The 19,824-nt window shown below is 35.1% G+C and overlaps 1 protein-coding gene across 3 annotated transcripts; it reads right to left on the reverse strand.

Annotated features, from left to right (window-relative positions):
* Positions 1 to 1,620: 1,620 nt before the first annotated feature.
* LOC121426784 (oxidoreductase NAD-binding domain-containing protein 1-like) lies at positions 1,621 to 18,495 on the reverse strand. Of its 3 annotated transcripts, none has more exons than XM_041623185.1 (7): positions 18,342 to 18,495; positions 16,400 to 16,458; positions 15,417 to 15,523; positions 9,521 to 9,662; positions 8,709 to 8,954; positions 6,036 to 6,129; positions 1,621 to 3,119 (listed from the first exon to the last, which is right to left on the reverse strand). In XM_041623185.1, exons 2-7 carry the CDS (start codon positions 16,442 to 16,444, stop codon positions 2,953 to 2,955), a joined length of 801 nt encoding a protein of 266 aa, XP_041479119.1. In that variant the 5' UTR covers positions 16,445 to 16,458; positions 18,342 to 18,495; the 3' UTR covers positions 1,621 to 2,952. The 3 variants fall into 3 exon arrangements, with proteins under 3 accessions (XP_041479119.1, XP_041479118.1, XP_041479117.1); XM_041623184.1 differs by having other exon boundaries at positions 16,400 to 16,463; XM_041623183.1 differs by lacking the exon at positions 9,521 to 9,662 and adding an exon at positions 12,021 to 12,162 and having other exon boundaries at positions 16,400 to 16,463.
* Positions 18,496 to 19,824: the final 1,329 nt, after the last annotated feature.

Here is a 19,824-nt window from a genome sequence, read left to right on the forward strand (position 1 = left end):
TCAAATTTGCATTATACAATTGGGGTTTTGTAATCTGATGATGCAATGATTTTTTTTTTAAATCATTGTACTTTGCTTGTGTAATTTGTAAATTGTAATTTGATGTTATACTAGTTATTCACTATTTGTGGTGTGAAATGTGATTTCAAAAATGAGTTTAATAGTCATGAGACAATAGGAAATAGTTCTAAAAGTGTCTTTGAGGGGATAGTTCTTGTGAAATATCTTCCTCTTTTTCTGCAGCTCTCCAAAAGAATTTGCAATGTAAGTAAAATTTGCATGATAAAAAGTCTGACCCTTGCCTTAACATATTAAAATGCTGAGCTGGATTTAAAAAGAAAATAAAGACAATTGCTTGTTCATTAGCATCCTATTACAGTATTTCTTTCATATATAATTATTAAGCAGACAAGATGCATCCAAATCTCTTCTACAATGGTGAAGAATTTGTTTTAAATCAACATATATTTCAGGTATCTAAAAAACAACTTGTCCAGATAATATATTTCAATCCTCGATGCTTGAGTAGGCCTACACCTATATTGAAATCAACAGAGCACTTTAAGAATTTATGCAAACATATGTAATGTAGTTGTTTAGTCTAGGTCAGGTGTGAAACTCAATGATGAAAATTTTCACACAAGTTGGATGATCACAATTAAGATATCAGATTTATTGTCTAAATTACTGTAATAATTTCAGCACATTTGATATTTAATATTTTATATCTCTTCTTTACATGAAATCCAATCATAATATATTTGTGTAAATAAAGATAATATGCAGGAAAGGGGGAAATAAGATTGATAGCAAGAGACGGAGGGGAGGGGGGGGTGAGGGAAAGATGCAGAGAGAAAGAAAGAGATTGAGCGAGGGACAGAAAGAGAAAGTAAGAAGAATAATACATGTATATAACTATTGTCACACCTGGGGACCCGTCTTACAAAGAGTTGCGATTGATCCGATCAATCGCAAATATGGAAAGCCAGCAAAGTCAACATATAAAATGCATGTTTGTTCAAAAAAATTCTAGATATGAATGTTTATCCATAAATTCATTGATTTATTGAAAATATGGTGTGTTCTCCTTTGTTTACAAAGACATTTTGCAAATTTCCTGTGCACAGAAAAATTTGGACACTGATGGATTTCCATAGAGTTACGGTTGATTGGATCAATCATAGCTCTTTGTAAGATGGGGCCCAGGCCAGCATAAACCAACATAAGAGAAAGCCATTTTAACATAAACCTTTCCTGATTTTTCTATATCATATTCTTTCATAGAAAGAATGATCAATGCTGACACCCCCAAATATTTCTTGATATCAAGGAAATAATTTTTGAAAGTTGCACTAAATGATAAAAGAGCTTGCCATACCCGCATCAGCATGCGTCAGCCCCTTGTATAAACTAAAATATACCATACGTGTATCTAGATCAGAATTATTATAGAACATTCACACACACGACTTTACACACATGTAGTATAATACAGATAACTGACCGCACATACGTATTCAATACCTGAAATATTATCTGCATAGGTTCCCACAACAGTGAATAAGCAGTTTTCAAAAATAAAAAAATGAAAAAAAAAGTTCTGGCCAGGTTTCATCCCGCTTAAAATGGCTAATGCTCGTTAAGAATCTATTCAAAATAAAATATTTTGAGTATATCTTTCCTCAACAGTATTTTAATGATATATGATAATTATTACAATCGGTGGCGGATCTACCAGGGGGGGGAAGGGGGTCTATCCACCCCCCCCCCACTGGGCTGCCAAGTTAAACAAAAGTAATGACCTACAATTTTAGAATTTGGAGCCAAACCCAAATTACCTACATTTTATAGTGGACCCCTTTGCATTTAAGTTTTTCGGAAGTAAAATGACCTTCATTTGGTAGTGAAAACCTTTTTTTTTTCTTCTTTTCTGGTCAAATTTCTCCATCAAACCTCCTCAATGGCAAAAAGCTAGATCCGCCCCCGACAACAAGAGAACTATCAAAATCATTTGGCAAGAGCGTGGTTTATACTCCGATACAAAACAAAGCAACACCTTTCTACAGCCTTTTAAAAAAATCTTGCTTATACTGTACATATAATTAATTTCAATGAAGAACAGGGATGTTTGCATCATGTCTGCACGTGGTTTGATGTTTGAAAAATATATATTATATTTGTGACATTCATCTAGCAGAATACCCGTTTCAGAACGGTAAGATGCAATTGGAATGTCTGAAATGACTCCGCTCTAGTTCACTACACTAGTTTATTTTGAAGAGCACTTGAGCAAGGGCATGTACCCCCTAGGATTTTGAACAGCACCACATGAAACAAGGTCTCCTCCCCCCCCCCCCCTCTACCGAAACTAACTAGAACTATCACTGAAGGTGATTAATACCCCCGCCCTATTAAAGCTGTCATCATGGCAACAGTTTGCAACACAGGGAAAAAATATGTCTTGCCCATTTTTTAATACCCATGTGTGAGCAAAATATGAGAACTGGTGGAAGTAGTTTGAACCAAAAGATTTTTAACAAATTTGGGGCACATATGTTGTTACCATGGCAACATGATTTCCGACAGGTACAAAAAAAATGTGTTTTGCACATCTATACATCAAAACCTTTGGGTGATGCAAATTTCATGAGAATTAGTTGAAATTAAGCAAGCAGTTTATGCCCAAGGTTTGCACCTAATTTGGGGCATTAATAATAGTATTTCACTTTAACATAGCACTTATTACATCAGAACGATGTCTGTAAAGCGCTTTGCAGATTATTGCAGTCTAGGTGGTAAACGACAGTGGTTTGGCAGGGTTCACTTTTAATAGATTTTTCCTTCAATGACACATTATGACATGATTTATAATGGAATGATTTGCTTACAACAGCACCTGATCACACCCAAGGTTTTCACCTATCCAATTATTGCATCAATAATCTCCCAACATTACCACCACTTCTCACAGAAAATATCTGATGCAGGGATACCCTCGTTGCCAAGCAACCCTTCCATATCCGCTATCATGGTAGGAGGACCGCATACAAAGCATCTTAGAGGACCGTCTCTCAACCTCTCCACAGATGACTTGATGTCACTCGCATCTATCCTACGATCTGCATAAAGGACGACATAAACTGATAATGAGGTTTTGATTTCTTTCTCATGGCTAAAAAAGGGAACATTAAATAGTCAGTACAATGTCAAACCTGCTTTGGTCAATATAAAAAATTTAAAAAAAATCTTCATACAATGCACAATAAATGGTATAACATTAAAAACTAGCACATCAATTATGTGGAGCTCATCCGGCACCTCGCAACACAATTCAACACAATTTTAATTTCAGCCCAGTTAACACTGTAGTGAATTATATTGGTGACATAAATTGAGGATATAGAATTGAAATTAATGAAGAAATGACTAAGAAGCATTTTTGGTGATCTATGAATAAATTTCATATGAATTAAGTATCAATTATTATCTAGTCAAAGTTTCTTAACTCTGTGTAGAACCTTGGTGAACCTAATGTAGCTCTCAGATGGAACAAAAATAATCAAAATCAATCAACAAATAAGCAATTTTTGTGAGTTTTGAAAATATATGAATAAATAGCAGATTCAATGAGTTTCAAAATTCAATGTTTAGATTTTGTATCACCACCTCGAGCTATCATATAAGGCAAACAAAACTGAAATTGATCAACAAATGAAGAAGAAAAAACATTTTTTGTGATTTATAAATAATTTTCCAGACAAAATTTTGTGTACAAGTTTGGTGAAACTCATGCAGCTCTACCAGATGGAAGAAACCAAAAATCAAAATCTGTCAACAAAGAAGAAGAGGAATTTTCTGTGATCTATGAATACATTTTGCATAAATTAGCATAGATAATTTTCTACTGAAAATTTTCAAAATTCTGTGTAGAAGTTTGGTGGGCCTCATGAAGTTCTACCGGATGGAAGAAAAAATATCAAAATCTGTCAACAAATAAAGAAGAAGAGGCATTTTCTGTGATTTATGAATAAATTTTGCATAAATTAGCATAAGTAATTTTCTACTGAAAATTTCAAAATTCTGTGTAGAAGATTGGTAAACCTCATGAAACTCTACCAGATGGAAGCAAAAAATTCAAAATCGGTCAACAAAAAAGAAGCATTTTATGTGAATTTTCAAAAATATGCATGAATTAATTTTGCATAAATTAGCATAAAAATTGTTCTGGTCGAAATTTCAAAGTTCTGTGTAGAAGTTTGGTGAACCTCATGAAGCTCTACCAGATGGAAGCAAAAAATCAAAATCGGTCAACAAATAAAGAAGTAGCATTTTTTGTGAATTTTGAAAAATGTGCATAAATTAGCATATTTAATGAATTTCACAATTCTGTGTAGAAGTATTGAATGCCCCACCTAGTGCTATCACATAAAGCAAACAGAATTGAAATCGTACTTGAAATGGCGAAGTAGTAGCATTTTGAAATTGTGGACAGACGACGGATGCCACGCCACGGCATATTAAGCTCATCTTGCCCTTCGGGCCGGATGAGCTAAAAACTGAATAGAAGGATCATTCATCTATTAAAGGTCACATTGGATTCCCCATTGAAACATTTACTACAATCACATTTATGATGGTAAAATACTTGTAAATCAAGTCACTCTGATTTGGTTTTAATATAAATTTTGACTATGCTAATCAGCAAATTTCAACCAAATTTCTCCTCACTAATGATTTTTTATAAATTTTTTTTCACAAAGAACTTGAAAAAAGGAACTGCCTTTTTGAACCATTGGCATATGGTATTGGCTGGACCCTACAGTACATATACATGTACATGTATTCACCTTAAATGAAAAAAAAGAAAAGGGGAGATAGGTAGAGAGAAGGGGAGATAGATAGAGAGAAGGGAGATAGATGGAGAGAAGGGGAGATAGATAGAGAGAAGGGGAGATAGATGGAGAGAAGGGGAGATAGATGGAGAGAAGGGGAGATAGATAGAGAGAAGGGGAGAATGGAGGGGAGGTGATTGAACAGATGAAATACAGGTAAAGGATCCAAAATGCCAATTTTAGGGGATTGTAGAGATACGCCATCCAATTTGCTCCAATCCCAATCAATTATTCTGGGATAAAGTCTCATTCCAGGATTTAAAGTGAATCCTGGAAAATATATGACATGGATCTCATGATAAGATGGGCTATAAATGAGAGGGAATCCACTTTAAATGGTAGGGTATAGATTCCCTTTTTCCAAGTGATAAAAAAAAATAGGGAAAAAAAAATATGGTGATGGGTATTCTGATGTGCTCAACCGTAGAGCCACTGTACCCCTATGGCTCATACATGTACATGCTCAACCCTTTAATGAGTTATTCATTCCATAGCTCAGTCTGTTTTTTTTCAAGCTCAGTAAACATCTCAAAATTCGCTTTATAACTTTATGCTGTTTTTTTTTTTTTTATTTTGGGGGGCACAGAATTATAAGCGATTGCAAATTCATTTGAATAATAATGATAATTTAGCTTATTTCTAAAGTGCCAAATCCACATTGATTATGTACTCAATGTGCAATTATAAAATCAATAGATCAATTTCAGCAGGTTAGCAGATCTGGGCCCCATCTTACAAAGAATTGCGATTGATCTGATTAATGGCAACTACATGTACGAATGGCCAGCAACGTCATCATTTATTATACATGTTGGTTCAAAATATTTTCTAGCTATGATGTAATATTCATGCATTCATCGTTTTCTTGAAATTTCACTGTGCTTCTCTTTGGTTACAAAGGACATTGTACAAATATCCTGTAGAAAAAATTATGACCCTGGTGGATTTCCATAGAGTTACAATTGATTGGATCAATCGTAACACTTTGTAAGACGGGGCCCAGTTTTACACTCCTTGCAGCAGGAAACAGATCAGTAATCCACTGCAAGACATACATATACATCAATAATTAATTGAATTGAGGACCCCAAATGGATTTGCAATCGATATCACAAGTTTCTTAAGATGCCCAATAAGACTTACTTGATATTGGTGAATCGACGTCCGAGTCTTTGGTCACATAAAACCTAGCAGCAATATCTGGGGAATGCTTTGAGATCAACTCATCAATGGTGTCCTTAAAATACAGACAAATGACTAACTAAGTAAGTTTTTTCATCGCAATTTTAATGGGAAGAAAATATGAAGAGATAACCACATTTAAAGGTCAAGTTCACCCCAGAAAAATGTTGATTTGAATAGAGAAAAATCAAACCAGCATAATGCTGAAAATCGGATGTAAAATAAGTTATGACATTTTAAAGTTTCACTTATTTTTCACAAAGTAGTTATATGCACAATTCAGTCACATGCAAATGAGAGAATCGATGATATCCCTCGCTCACTATTTCTTTTGTTTTTTATTGTTTGAATTATACACTAATTCTATTTTTACAGATTTGACAGTAAGGACCAACTTGACTGAACCATAAAATGTTAAACAATGGTAATTCTACAAGTTCGGCGAGAAATAAAACTTTTTTTCACAGGACAATGAGGAGAAAATAAGAATATTTCCTATTTCATATAATAAAATACAAAAGAAATAGTGAGTGAGTGATGTCATCAGTTCCCTCATTTGCATACTGATCGGGATGTGCATACATGTGTAGTACTGTTTTGTGAAATTAAACGAAATTTTAAAATGTCGTAACTTTGTTATTTTACATCCAATTTTGATGGAATTTTCAGTGTTATGTTTGTTGGATTTTTCTCTTTTAATTCAAATAAACTATTTGTTGGGGTGGACTTGTCCTATAACAATGCTGGTGCTTCCAAAAATCTTTATTTCCCTCCCTTTATTTTAGCCGTACTAAAGTCATTACCATAATACAAAACTTCATGCTTGATAGTATTAAGGCTCATTCTTATGACTGATAATTAACAAAGCTGTTTCGGCTAAGCCCGCATAATACACATTTTGTTATAAACTGTCAGAATATAAACAATAACAATAGTACACTGTTCACAACCATATCACACATGTGGAATAACCCAATTAAGCCAAATGTACAGAAAATTATTAATAAAAAAAACATCTTTAATTTTTTTCAAATAAACTAAAAGCAAACTCAAGCATATCATTGTTAAACAAGGTATTAAAATTGACTGCATATTGATATTTTTCTTACAATATTTTGAATTGTCACATAAACTTTGATGCAATAATCTCCTTTATCTTGGATTTAAAATAATCCTAATTTAAAAGCAATCAATGCCCAAACGTTTCTTTGAATTCAGACTGGTTGTTCCACCCTATATTTCCCACACATTCTGATACTGTACAAGTTGATTCATTTCTTCCTGTTTGAATACTGACAAGTGATCTGTCTTCTGTCTCGGTGGGAATCCTAGTTTGTGTTCTCCCATCTGTTTGACTTGACAGAAGACAGATAGAGACGGAAAGCTTTGACCACTAAAGACTGGAATAGAACAAGGAGGCATCATAGCTTGGTAGAGTGGTGGTCTCGCAATCCAGTATAAACCCACGTTCAATTCCCACTGGTATCCCTTACATGAATGCCCCTTATTTCTATTTGTAAAAGTTGCATAATCCGGGGGCCGTTTCATAAAGCTGTTCGTAAGTTAAGAGCGACTTTCAGAACGACTGGTACTCTTTTCTTGTGGTAAATGATAATCACCATTCAATGTTCATTGGTTATTATTTAGCGCGTAAGAAAGGTTCACCAATCGAGCTTTAAGTCGCTCTTAACTTCAAACAGCTTCATGAAACACCCACCAGGAATATTTGAGTACTGCTTGTAGGACTCAACTTTAATATGCTTTCAATCCACATCCAATTTTATCTTTGAATTCATGAACAGGATTTCTTAAATACTTCAGCTTTTATTCTGCACTGACCTTTGACAATAATTGGCCACTCTTTCCTCGCTGTACTTGTAAAAAATAATGCAGACTGTTAGTCAGGAAGTCAGGAATGCAATCTTTACTGACTATTTGAGCGTGCATTCATGATAGGGGCGCACATTTGGTGAGGCATTAATCCTCACTACCAAGTCCTCGGAGAGGACCTTAAGCCATTGGTTCCCTGTTTTTTATTATGCTTTCTTATTAAATGATCATTTTCATCACCTTGTGGATGACGAAGCAATATCAATAATCATCTTAATGGGGAAGTTCACCCAGAAGAAAACTTTGTTGTAAAAATAGCAGAAAAAATATTGAAAAATATTGGTGAAGGTTTGAGGAAAATCCGTTAAAGAGTAAGAAAGTTATTAGAGTTCAAAGTTTTGGATTTGTGACGTCATAAACGAGCAGCTGCCCCATGTGTTATGTAATATAAAATGCATGAATTTCAAATTCTGTATGGTTCCTGATGACTTAATTTTGTTTTCTATTCGTGATCGGGTGTGAAGTAATTTGTCTATTGATATATAAAAGGTACAGTGAAAACCATTTTCAATTTTCTGAGAAAATGACATTTCATTGATTTTTTACCATTCGCTATGTAGGAATGCTGCTCGCATATGACGTCACAAATCAAATAATTGAAATTCTAATTACTTTTTAATTATTTGATGAATTTTTCTCAAACCTTCGGCAATATTTTTTAATTATTTTTCTGCTATTTTTACAATAAACTTTTTGTCAGGGTGAACTTCCCTTTAAATAAGGTTTACAGACTTTTCTACATACCTTGAATATAAGTTCATTCTTGGTTGAAGCACTGAAGAGCAGTTCCATTTTTCCAGGGGTGTATCCCTGGGGATTAGCTTTCTTCTGATCATGGAGATCTGCTGCATGGTGCATCAATGAAATGAGGGGGTTGATACCGATCCCCCCTCCGATTAGTAGAACATTCCAGGATGGGTCACCAGGTTTGGGGTCAAAGACCAGCTTGTCCCCTCCTGTTCTCACTTTGACCTTTGACCCGACAGCACACTGAAGGATAGAAATGACAAAGGCAACTTTAATCACGGCCAACAGTTTCTGAAACACAATTATTACATGAGCCACCAGCATTTATTATGAGAGTCATGGCAACCTTTCTTTTATTATTAAGACATACAAGATACATGTAACAAGACAATGAATGAGAGTTGAAAGATCAAAGAATATTTTTATGAAATGTGAATCCCAAGCAAATGGAAGAATAAGGATTAATCAGATGAACTATAAAATGATATCTTTATAAGGAAAACTGTATTGTATTTTAATGAGGTTTGCATTAATTTTGAAAGAATGTGATTGTGATCAAGGTGAATGAGTGGAAATAAAACTGAAATTTGTGAGCATACAGTATTATCATGAACAAAACAGCTTTTATGAAACGCCACAAGCAATAGGTTTCCTGCGTTTTATAGTTGAGTGAGTGCATTTGCAGAAAAAAAAATGTGTTAAAACTTTTTGATGAATATATAAAAGAGATAAGAAGATCGGCAGGAAGAATTTCTTCAGGGGTTGACATGTGCATCTAAATTCTAAATGTAAACAAATATTTACCGTACCTGTTTGTGGACCCAATATGCAGGGGGGTGTGTGCTGAATTTCACTGCTAGTCCCACATGCTTGTTTTCACGCAAGGGCTTTGGTGACGAACTCATAGAAAACCCACCCACTGTTGGTACCCCTGGGATGAACATATCAACCCTGATGTAACAGTTTGAAAAGATGCATAAACATAAAAATAAAATGAGTTAGTGCGTAAAGACTAGAGTTAATTCTGATATAAAGTTAGTTTTGACTAAATGAAGAAAGTTTTCATGAGGCAAAAATTAATTGATGCACTTTTATTGCATGAAGACATATGCTGCCAATATGTCATAAAATTATCAAATAGTCTAAAGCAGAAAATCAATGGATAAAAATGACATGAGTGTTCTCATTAAAATCTTTTTTTAGTTCAATGAGAAAGAATCATGGAATTAATCATTTTATTTATTGGGAAATGTATGAAATGCTGCAAATTACACAAAATATAATTAGTGTCATGCTAGAATTACCAAATTTAAAAGATGAAAAGATGACATATAAGTAATTGAACCATTGATCACCCATAAGTTATGCACTGCACATACTACACTCAAATGTTCAGTCCCACTTTCAACTGTACCCCCCCCCCCCCCCCACACACACACACAACTGTTGATGGCAGATGTGGGAATTAGCATATAACCAAATTTCATTAAAAAATACAAGATCAATATTAAAAAATCATAAAAATGAAAGACCAGAATACATTTTGCATGTGCAGAATAGAAATGCATTAAAAGAACAAGCACCAAAAAAAAATGCTCAGCCCTAATATCAACTTTGTTTCCCAGGCCTCAAATTTGAATGTGACAGCATCTGCATATAACACAGTGGACATTTTAAAGTTCTTAAATAATAATTAAAAAGCTCTGAATGTTGGCCTTTTCACCATATGAGATAGAAACAAAAATCCAGACAAAGAACATATAAATAGACCTAGCAAATATTCATTGCCATTGGGCGTACTAGGCTTTATAATATACATTTAGTAAGGACAAGAGAAAAGAACTTTAAGAACAGACATTTACAGAGATCCCCAGATCATGTTCAACTAAAACAGGAATGGATATGTATCCAGGAATATCATGGTATAATTCATGACCTTGGAGACAAGATGGGGCTTATCCAGGTTTTTACAAAAGGGGGCCCAATTTAAAATGTTAAACAAAAAAAAAGTTACAAGCACTCATGGGAGGAAGGGGGGATTTCCCTGTATAAATAAAATTGACAGGCGAAAAGGAAAACTCATTAACAGGAGGAAGGCCCCCCCCCCCCCTTGATCTGCAAATACACATACTGTACAGGTATTTGTGTGTAATGAATTTTATGAAAACTGACAGGGTAGGGGTTCTCCTGTCAAAGTTATTTACTCTTTGATGTTAGTGATGATTTTAAGTACCGGTATTTTCATTGTGATATGATCTTACATGCACATAATGAATATTTTGACCACTTCATTATAAAGCTTGCCAGCACAGACATGTTGTCATTCTCAGAAAGTACAATATCAATAAAAAGGTAATTGTGGAATATCAGTGTTTAATTGTATAAAGACCAGTTTAATCAGAAACCTTGGCAAAACTGACAATTTACAATTTTAGTTTGTGCTGACAAATTTCATACGATGCCAAGATAAAATGATGGCAAGACACATTTGCATACTAAATAAAGGTCACAAAGCAACAGGGTGAAACACACAGGGTGTTTTTAGCAGTTAGTACAAAGACAAACAAAGCAATTTTGCAATTCTTATACATACATGTAAGTTGTGAGTGTGTAATGAGCAGGGTTGAGCATGCTAATTTGTCTGCTTATGTAAGCATCCAAGACACCATGGGACAGGGGTAATGCATAATGTTACACTTAATTTCCCTATCTTCAATAGAGGGATTGTTTCGTTCATGTTATTTTTTGTCATGTACATGTACATTCACATCATTTTGCTTTAATACTGACCAGTGTAACTCTGATGGGTTTTAAACACAAAAAAGGCAAAATCAAATATTTTCACTTTATTTTCAGACACTACTTTTCACAATCCAGCAAGATATAAGCATTAACATCCACATCGCAGTGAATGGGGAATTTGGGGGGTTCTATTTTATTTTGGGCTTTTGGGGGCAGGGTCTTTTGAGCATTCCTGGTGTGTGCCACATATTTCTTTAATGTAAATTGTGTAATGACTACCTTAAATCATGAGCATTAAAAACAAAAACAATTTATAGTTGATTGAATTTTGGGTACAGCACAGGGTAAATTCCCCCCCCCCCCCAGGAAAGTAGCAAGATATTAATAACAAACAAGTGTCTGTAGTCTGTACTCCAAAAATTAGACTTCAGTCATCTTAAGGACTTATTTTCAAAAGTACATGTATAAACGAATTGTGTTTGAAGAAATCAGCCAAGCATAATCTCTCTCCATCATTTCCTACCCCCCCCCCCTTAAAAGAGTTTTAAATCATATGATATGATTTACCTGATTATGCACCCATACAGTGGGAGGGTAGTCGCTGAATTTAACAGCCAAGTCTATTGTGGAATCTTCTTTGAGCTGAGTAGGACCAGAGTACATGGAATACCCAGTGAAGATATCTAACCCCTCTACGAAAAAGTCAACCCTACAATGCAAGAATTTCAAAGAGAAAAACCGCTTTCAAAGTTTTCTGAATTCTTGAATAAGACCAGTTGCTGAAGTTACATGTATCACCGAGTCATGGCTTAACTAAAGGCCATCAAAGGCCTTTGTCTTGTATCAAGAGGTATTAAAAGAGGGTACATGTACAAACACTGCAACAAACAAAATAGTAGACAATGTAATAATACAAAAGGGTATCAAACAACACTGCAAGATGGTTACAGTACATTACAACTATATCTACAGGTAATTTTGACTACTGAAGTACATGTAGTTTAATAATCACACCTCGAATATGAAGCAATGCCACAAACTCACAAAGTACAAGACAAAACATATTGAATTCTTGACTATGATCTTACTATTTTCTTAAAATGGGAAGCTAGCCTAAAACAATTCAGTATGTAGCCTTATAGCCCACTCCTAATGTAGGTATAATTTCAAATGGCACCAGATAATTTATGAATATTAGGCTGAAAATTATTTTGATCTTTCAAGGAAATAGAAATACATGTCCCTATAAAGCAATATCACAAACTCACAGAGTACAAGACAAAGCATGAATTCTTGATTACAGTATGATCTTCCTTTTTTCTTAAAGTGGGAAGCTAGCCTAAAACTATAGATGTACAATACATGTAGGTCTCATTTTGTATGGCATCAAATAATTCATATTAGGCTGGAAATTAGTTTTGTCTTGTTGTATAATTTCAAGGAAAGAGAAATATTCTCTTCTTTCTTGGCTCTGAAAGATCCATCTGTGGAACTTTCAGAGCCTACTTTGTTAACTCAATCATGTCTGGAAACATCATGGCCCAAATTCACAAAAATGGTTTTGAAAACCCACGGTTGAATCCATGGTTTATGTCGATTTCCTGTATAAATTACGCTTTATTTAGTGCGTATCGGGCGCATGCATAAGAAAATGTCCAATGCTGATGCGCGCTTTTGTCACAGTGCACAAAATTGACGCCTGTTGTCATGGTTATCCACGCTACTTTATTCATGAGTCCACTGTTTTTATTCATGAGTCTACTCTTCAAACAGTGGACTCATCAATAAAAAAGCGTATCGAACCATGCATCAATTTGGCGCTCTGTGACAAAAGCGTGCATTAGCATTGGAATTTTTTATACACGCGCCTGCTACGTGCTAAATTAAGCATACATGTAATTTATACAGGAGATCTGCATAAACCATGGACTCAATTGTGGGTTTTTTAAAACCATCTTTGTGAATTTGGGCCCATGTGTACACATGTTTCCAGACATACTACTTCTACAATGTACCAATGGATTAATCTCAGAGATGTGCATGTTATCAGAGATTGTACAACGCCTACTTAGCTAGTTGTACGCGATCAAATGGGAGGCTGAACGTCACACATTCCTACCGTTGCACACAAGACGTACCATCCAAAATGTACCATTGCACGGCCGCTTTAGGAGGTGACGTCACAATGCGATTTAATTGAATAAGGTGACAATGCGCGTACAGCTCGCTGGCTAAATGCGCAACGCTGTCCAAGGTCATGTGCGCTTGTGGGCCCGGCTTGTGGGATTTTGCTTTTCGCTTTCAATATTTTTTCCCTTTTCATAGATTACTGGAGGGAAAAACTCTTGTTTTTTCATATTTTCGCTAGATTCCAATGCGTTGTACAACACAAATAGCGAATATTCTTATTCGTGCAATGGTGCGAGATTTCGCATTCGGTGAAAGAAAGAAAGCTCTATTCAACTCGGCTCGGCTAACGCCTCGTTGAATAGAGCATCTTTCTTTCACCTCATGCGAAATCTCGCACCATCGCACTCATGCCTATTCGCTATTTGTATACTCTTTAAGGGGATGGTCCAGGCCGAAAATATTTATATCTTAATACATGGAGTAGAATTCCCTGAGCAAATTGCCAAAAATTTCATCAAAATCGGATAACAAATGGTAAAGTTTATATTAAAGTTTAAAATTTAGCAATATTTTGTGAAAACAGTCGTCATTTATATTCATTAGGTAGGCTGATGATGTCATATCTCCACTTTCCTTTTTCTTGTGTTATTACATAAAATCATTTTTTTTCATTATGTAATACTTGTGTGAATAATATGTCTCCCTTATAATGAAACAAGTTGGAGCAATAAATATCTAATGCACTAAATCAGTTGGCAGTCCAATTTTTCTAGTTCTTGGAGGAAAAAATTTGAATAAACTTAATTTCAGATAATAAAATACAAAAGAAGAAGTGGAGATGTGACATCATCAGCGCACCTAATGAATATTCTGACGACTGTTTTCACAAAATATTGCTAAAATTTAAAATTCAATAACTTTGTTATTTGTTATCCGATTTTGATGAAATTTTCGGCATTTTGCTCAGTGAATTGTATTCTAATTATTAAGCTTCATACTTTCAGCCTGGACCATCCTTTAACACCAGCACCTCTTAAGCAGGAGATTCTTGCCGAGGAGGTGAAGGCCCTAGCAAAGTGGAAAAAGCTGCCCAATACATCTGCACGTGGGGGGGAGGTTCAGAGGGAGGGAGGCCACATTTGAAGTTTTGCACGAGACTATCACCAGAGCACACTTGGTTAGGTTATCTAGACACTATGGCCCTTATTCTGAAGTCAGGCTTAACTTAATTAGACCATGGTCTAACTCTGTGCTAAAATTATGGGAAGCCAAAAGTGTCAAAATTTTTATAAAGTTGTATGTTTATGTTTACTGTGCTCTTTCCTGATATTGATGGTAAAGACAATCATCTATTCATACTTCCTAGACAGTTATGAATGATTTGAGAGCCAAACAAGCTTAGATATAATATCTCTAATGTTAGTGATTTATGTAACAATTGGCTATCCATACTTAAACCACAACTTTATACCCAAGTTTAAGTTAAATACCCAAGTTTAAGTTAAACCCGACTTCAGAATACAGGTCAATGGATATGAAAATTAATTTCCAGTTTAAAAAAAAAGGGTGTTTGACAGGAGAAACATTTTAGAGACACAAATCGATGACTGGAGCTGAGGAGTGGAAGATTTTGCAAAAATGCCCTCTCAGTAGGAGATTTTCCATCAAGAACTGGAGATCTGGAACTACTAAATTATTTCATATACGGGTATATATATCAAAATGTCTTTTTTCAACATGGAAATTTGTTGGAATTTTTTTTACCTAACCCCAATACACAAATTCCAACTTTAGGCAGTTTCTCTGGTAGATTTTAATAAAGTAGAATCTCACCATTGGCCGGCCTTGAACGTGAACGAGGGGTCAACGACCTTAAGTTTTAGTACTTTGACCGTCTCTGATGCCTGATCAATGGACACTACTTCTGCTTCACTTATGCCCTAAAATAGGAAAAAGAGAAGCCATATAAGTATCAATATCAACAATACAGTAATTACAAACATTGTGCATGTAGATACATTTTCAGTTTACAGTACAGCATGGTAGGCAATAATTTTGATTTTTAAGGAATCTTTTTTTTCACATTAATTATAGAAATTGTTAAATTTTGGGGGTTATTTCTTTCATTTCAAAGGCTATTTTTCTTTCCTTTTTTTTGCGTGACAAGCAATTATGTGGTATGTGTCATTCTTCTGTGTTATGTTTGGAGAATAGTGATTTTCTAAATATTATTTTCATTCTTCCTATATTGTTTGTGGAAGAAATCAGGGTGATTATTCTATTCTAGAGTCAATCCGAAATCTTCCACATACAACTCACTACGCTATGACACCTCCATTTCAACTTTAAACACCAAATCGAGATTATTCTCCACCGGACAGGACTTGTGTAGTGACTCATGAAGAGGACCCAGCAAGGTTTATGACGTCCAATTCATTTTCTAGCAATCAAATCCTCATTTTCTTTAAAATGTTGTATCATGATGTGAGATCTAGACATTTAAGGCCAGTAAAGCAACATTCAATTCAATTCAATTATTCTCTTTCATTAAAAAACAACAAAATATGTACATTTGAAATACACATGTATATATACAAAAAAAATAGATCAAATACATAGTAAATTAATATTGTAAGTGATAGAAATAAATGGAAAATGAAACACCTGAAGAAAGCTTTTAATAAAGCTTGTAAATGGCAGGAGTCCAAATTATATCTGGTCATCTGGCACATTGTTTGGAATAGTTTGTTCTCTGCCTGCCCTGTTTTCAAACATTTACAGGTGAACATCTCATACACATTTACTCACAAACTCACCGGTTCTCTGAAGCTTTGGGCAGTTTTGTCCATATGGTCACTCATTGTTCTCACAGCAACTGAACTGAAAAAAGGTGAAAAGTGGCAAAAATAGTATGCTGGTGTGACCTTAATCTGCATGTTACCCTATCTTTTTTTATTGAATATCAACTTCATGATGATTTTTAAAATGTTTGCAAATTATGGTCATACTATTTCAAAATAATGTGTAGAATAGAAAATAAAATGCAGGTACATGTACATGTATTAAAGATTGCCTGCACTATATTTATCAGGGATTTTAATGATCATAAAAACATCAAATCCAATGCTTTAATATACATGTAGGTCAGTACTTTGTAGAATTTAGGATTTTGCTAAAAATGGAGCATTACTGACTGATCCATGAGATTACATTTCCCTCAAGATGAAAACAAGTTGTTTTATTGCACACATGATCATGCACTGCATTACATGTATAATATGCTTACTTTGTACACTTCTATTTTGATTTTGGAAATTCAATAAATTTATTCATTTATGTACATCTTTTATAAAATACATGTAGGTGTATTATTTCAAGCATCGTGATTGGCCAATACGTGTCACGTGACATCCAACTTTTTTGGTGTACTGCACGGCAGTGCAAAAGGTGTGCAATGAAAATTGACATTGCACGCTCAAGCAAACCAGTGCATTAGATGTCCTGGGAGAAGTCTAACAAAACTATACTGTAACTTTTCAAGAATTTTTTTCTGTGTTGCTATTTTATAAAACAAATAATACACTTGCTCTGCCGTGCGTAAAAGTAAATGCAGAGAAAGCTTGATTTCTTAAGATGGTGCACACTGGGCACTCGCCGCTAGTGCGAAGTGCGGCATCTATCTAAAGAAACCTCACATGTTCTGCATTTCCACTAACGCGCTCGGCTGCATGCATTATTTGTATACTGTCCGGTACTGGTATGTCAAGGAATAGTGCTTTTATAAATACAGTATTTCTGGATTAGCATTTTGCCATAGAAAATCTTTTTAAGCAAAATATCTATGGCACAGACATTCCGCTTAAAAAAGATTTTTTTTTCATATTGTTTGAACATGTACTCAAAAAACTCCAACTCCAAGTTTGTGACAGATTTTCACATAACCATAAGATTCAGAAAAAATGTCAAACTCCACCCTTATCCCTTTCATTTTCTCTTTTTTTTTTTCCTTAGGCATGAAAATTATTTGGGGGGGAAAGCCCCCCCCCCATCATCTGTACTTCCATGCATAAAACCGAGGAGAAGTAAAACTAAAAGAAACCGAAGTAAAACTAAAAGCCAAAAAAAGAAAAAGATGGCCAGTATGAGATGAACCAGATAAGAAGAAAGACATTAGATTAGTTTAGACAAGAAAGAAGTCGGAAAAGGGAAGATAAAAATGATGAAGACTTTCTTGCCTTTATGTATCTCAACTCAACTCAGTGAATGAGAATTATGGTAAAATGTCAGAAATTGTTAAATAAATCCTCAGAAACGATGGTTATCCCTGTGTAGTTTGCACCCATTTTCCATAGACATAGATAGTCTAGACTTAGTTTAGTGCTGCGCGCTGTAAGTAGTTAAAGTTAGAATCGTCAGTTTAGCTAGGCGGCGGTTAATTTTGTTTGCACTCCCCTGGCCATGCACCATCATTATGAGCCTAATATAATGCCCGTCATCTGTCTGTGTAGGAGGATGACCAAAAAAATCTGAAATTGTTGAAAAACTCTTCCCAAACAGCGGAATTATCAGACTAACTTACTTAGAGTTAGACTAACTTTAGTTAGAGCGGCAGCTGCTTCGCTTGAGCACCGCTTAGTTAGCGGCTGCTACTCGTCTTTACAGCCGCATCTCCGGGGACGCGAAACGAGAGCTCCCGCACAAATTAACAACATCCCCGAACAGTACGGTACAGAAAAAAAACATTGATTCAATACTTACCAAAGACCAGAAAATGTCCCGATTGTGAAGTTATGCAAAGGAGCAGCTGACTGCATACATCGAAAGGTTGTGCTTAGTATCATTTCCTATTTGTCTGTCGGGAGAAAGAGGACGTCATTTAAACCAATCCAGCAGTAGCCACAGTCGAGTCAGAGAAAATTACGCAAGTAACGGTAGTCTCAATTCAGACACGCCATAACAAAAGATAATACGGTAGCTAGGCATTATAATTCATCTAATGTTTGATTTTGCCGACATAGCTGAATTTCTTTCTTTTTTTAATTAAGTCTACGCATTTCACTCTTTAAGTGAGGTTAGAATTATTAACTTGGTCAAAATTTAAGATTAATTTTCGTTCTTAGCGCGTTTTGATCAATGACATATCGTAAAATAAAGGGAAAATACCCGGGGAAAATAAATAGGGCCTACCACAAAACAAGCCTTTTCTTTTCGTGACGAGGGCCACTTCTACTTTAAAATTGATTTTTGGTATACTATTCCAGTGTATCTCGTTGGTAAACTCGATATAATTAAAGGAAAACAATATGCCCAATAAACTAAATAAAGATTTAAGGAAAATAGAAAGGTAATGCCAAAAACTGGGCTAATCCTGAGTCTACGAACTTTTGGATGTGACATCACAATAACAGCTGAGCAGAGTAAAAACTTTTATCCAATCAGCGCGCGGTAAACCAATGCTGAAAGCACACTGACCGTCCGCATGTATAATGCAGCCATAGAAATAATGTGAATGATAAAGTAAGCTTTATATAATCTACGCAGCTGTTTAAATTATATTAAGAAACCTTTGCGATGCGGGACACATAAACCTGCGACGTTTGCAAGGTCTTACGATCTCAATCAGGGCAATTTTTTAGGTCAGAAAAGTGTAAAAATTAGTAGGGTTTATTTAGTTTTCGAGGTTACATTTTATGTTTGGCTCAACGTGCTCCATCGGAGCAATTGGCGCCGGAGCAAATGTCATGGAACAATTTTTGCATCATAAATGTACATGCATGATAGTCATTCAACGAACCCCCCCCCCCCTATTCCTTCGTAAACACAGACCACGCATAGAGCTCCATGCACAGACAAAGGTCCTAAATTACTCCACTAGGAAACTTTGATTCATCCGTCGATTCGGAAGAGGGTTTTTACAGTCATTAAAAATTATTTCCAGATGAAATAAGATTAAAATAAAAAAGTTATAGCGCTAGGCAGTGAGGAGCCGACTTTTTTCAATCATACTAGTGCGAGCAAAAGGTAATATGCTGCTTGTGCAATTTCAAATAGGGCCTATCCATGGAGCTAAGAGCTCAAAAGTAATAGTTTACACTTACAAATAATGCTGTAAAATTCGGTATTTGCAATATCCTGAAGATTTTTCCACATTTAAACATAGGCACAGATTTCTTTAAGCAAATGACGATATAACTGTCGAAAAAATCTTTCCGCTAGAGTGAGCACCACCCACTTTTGAAAA

The sequence above is a fragment of the Lytechinus variegatus genome, chromosome 13, assembly GCF_018143015.1.
Source record: "Lytechinus variegatus isolate NC3 chromosome 13, Lvar_3.0, whole genome shotgun sequence".
In the NCBI taxonomy this organism is placed as follows: Eukaryota; Metazoa; Echinodermata; class Echinoidea; order Temnopleuroida; family Toxopneustidae; genus Lytechinus; species Lytechinus variegatus.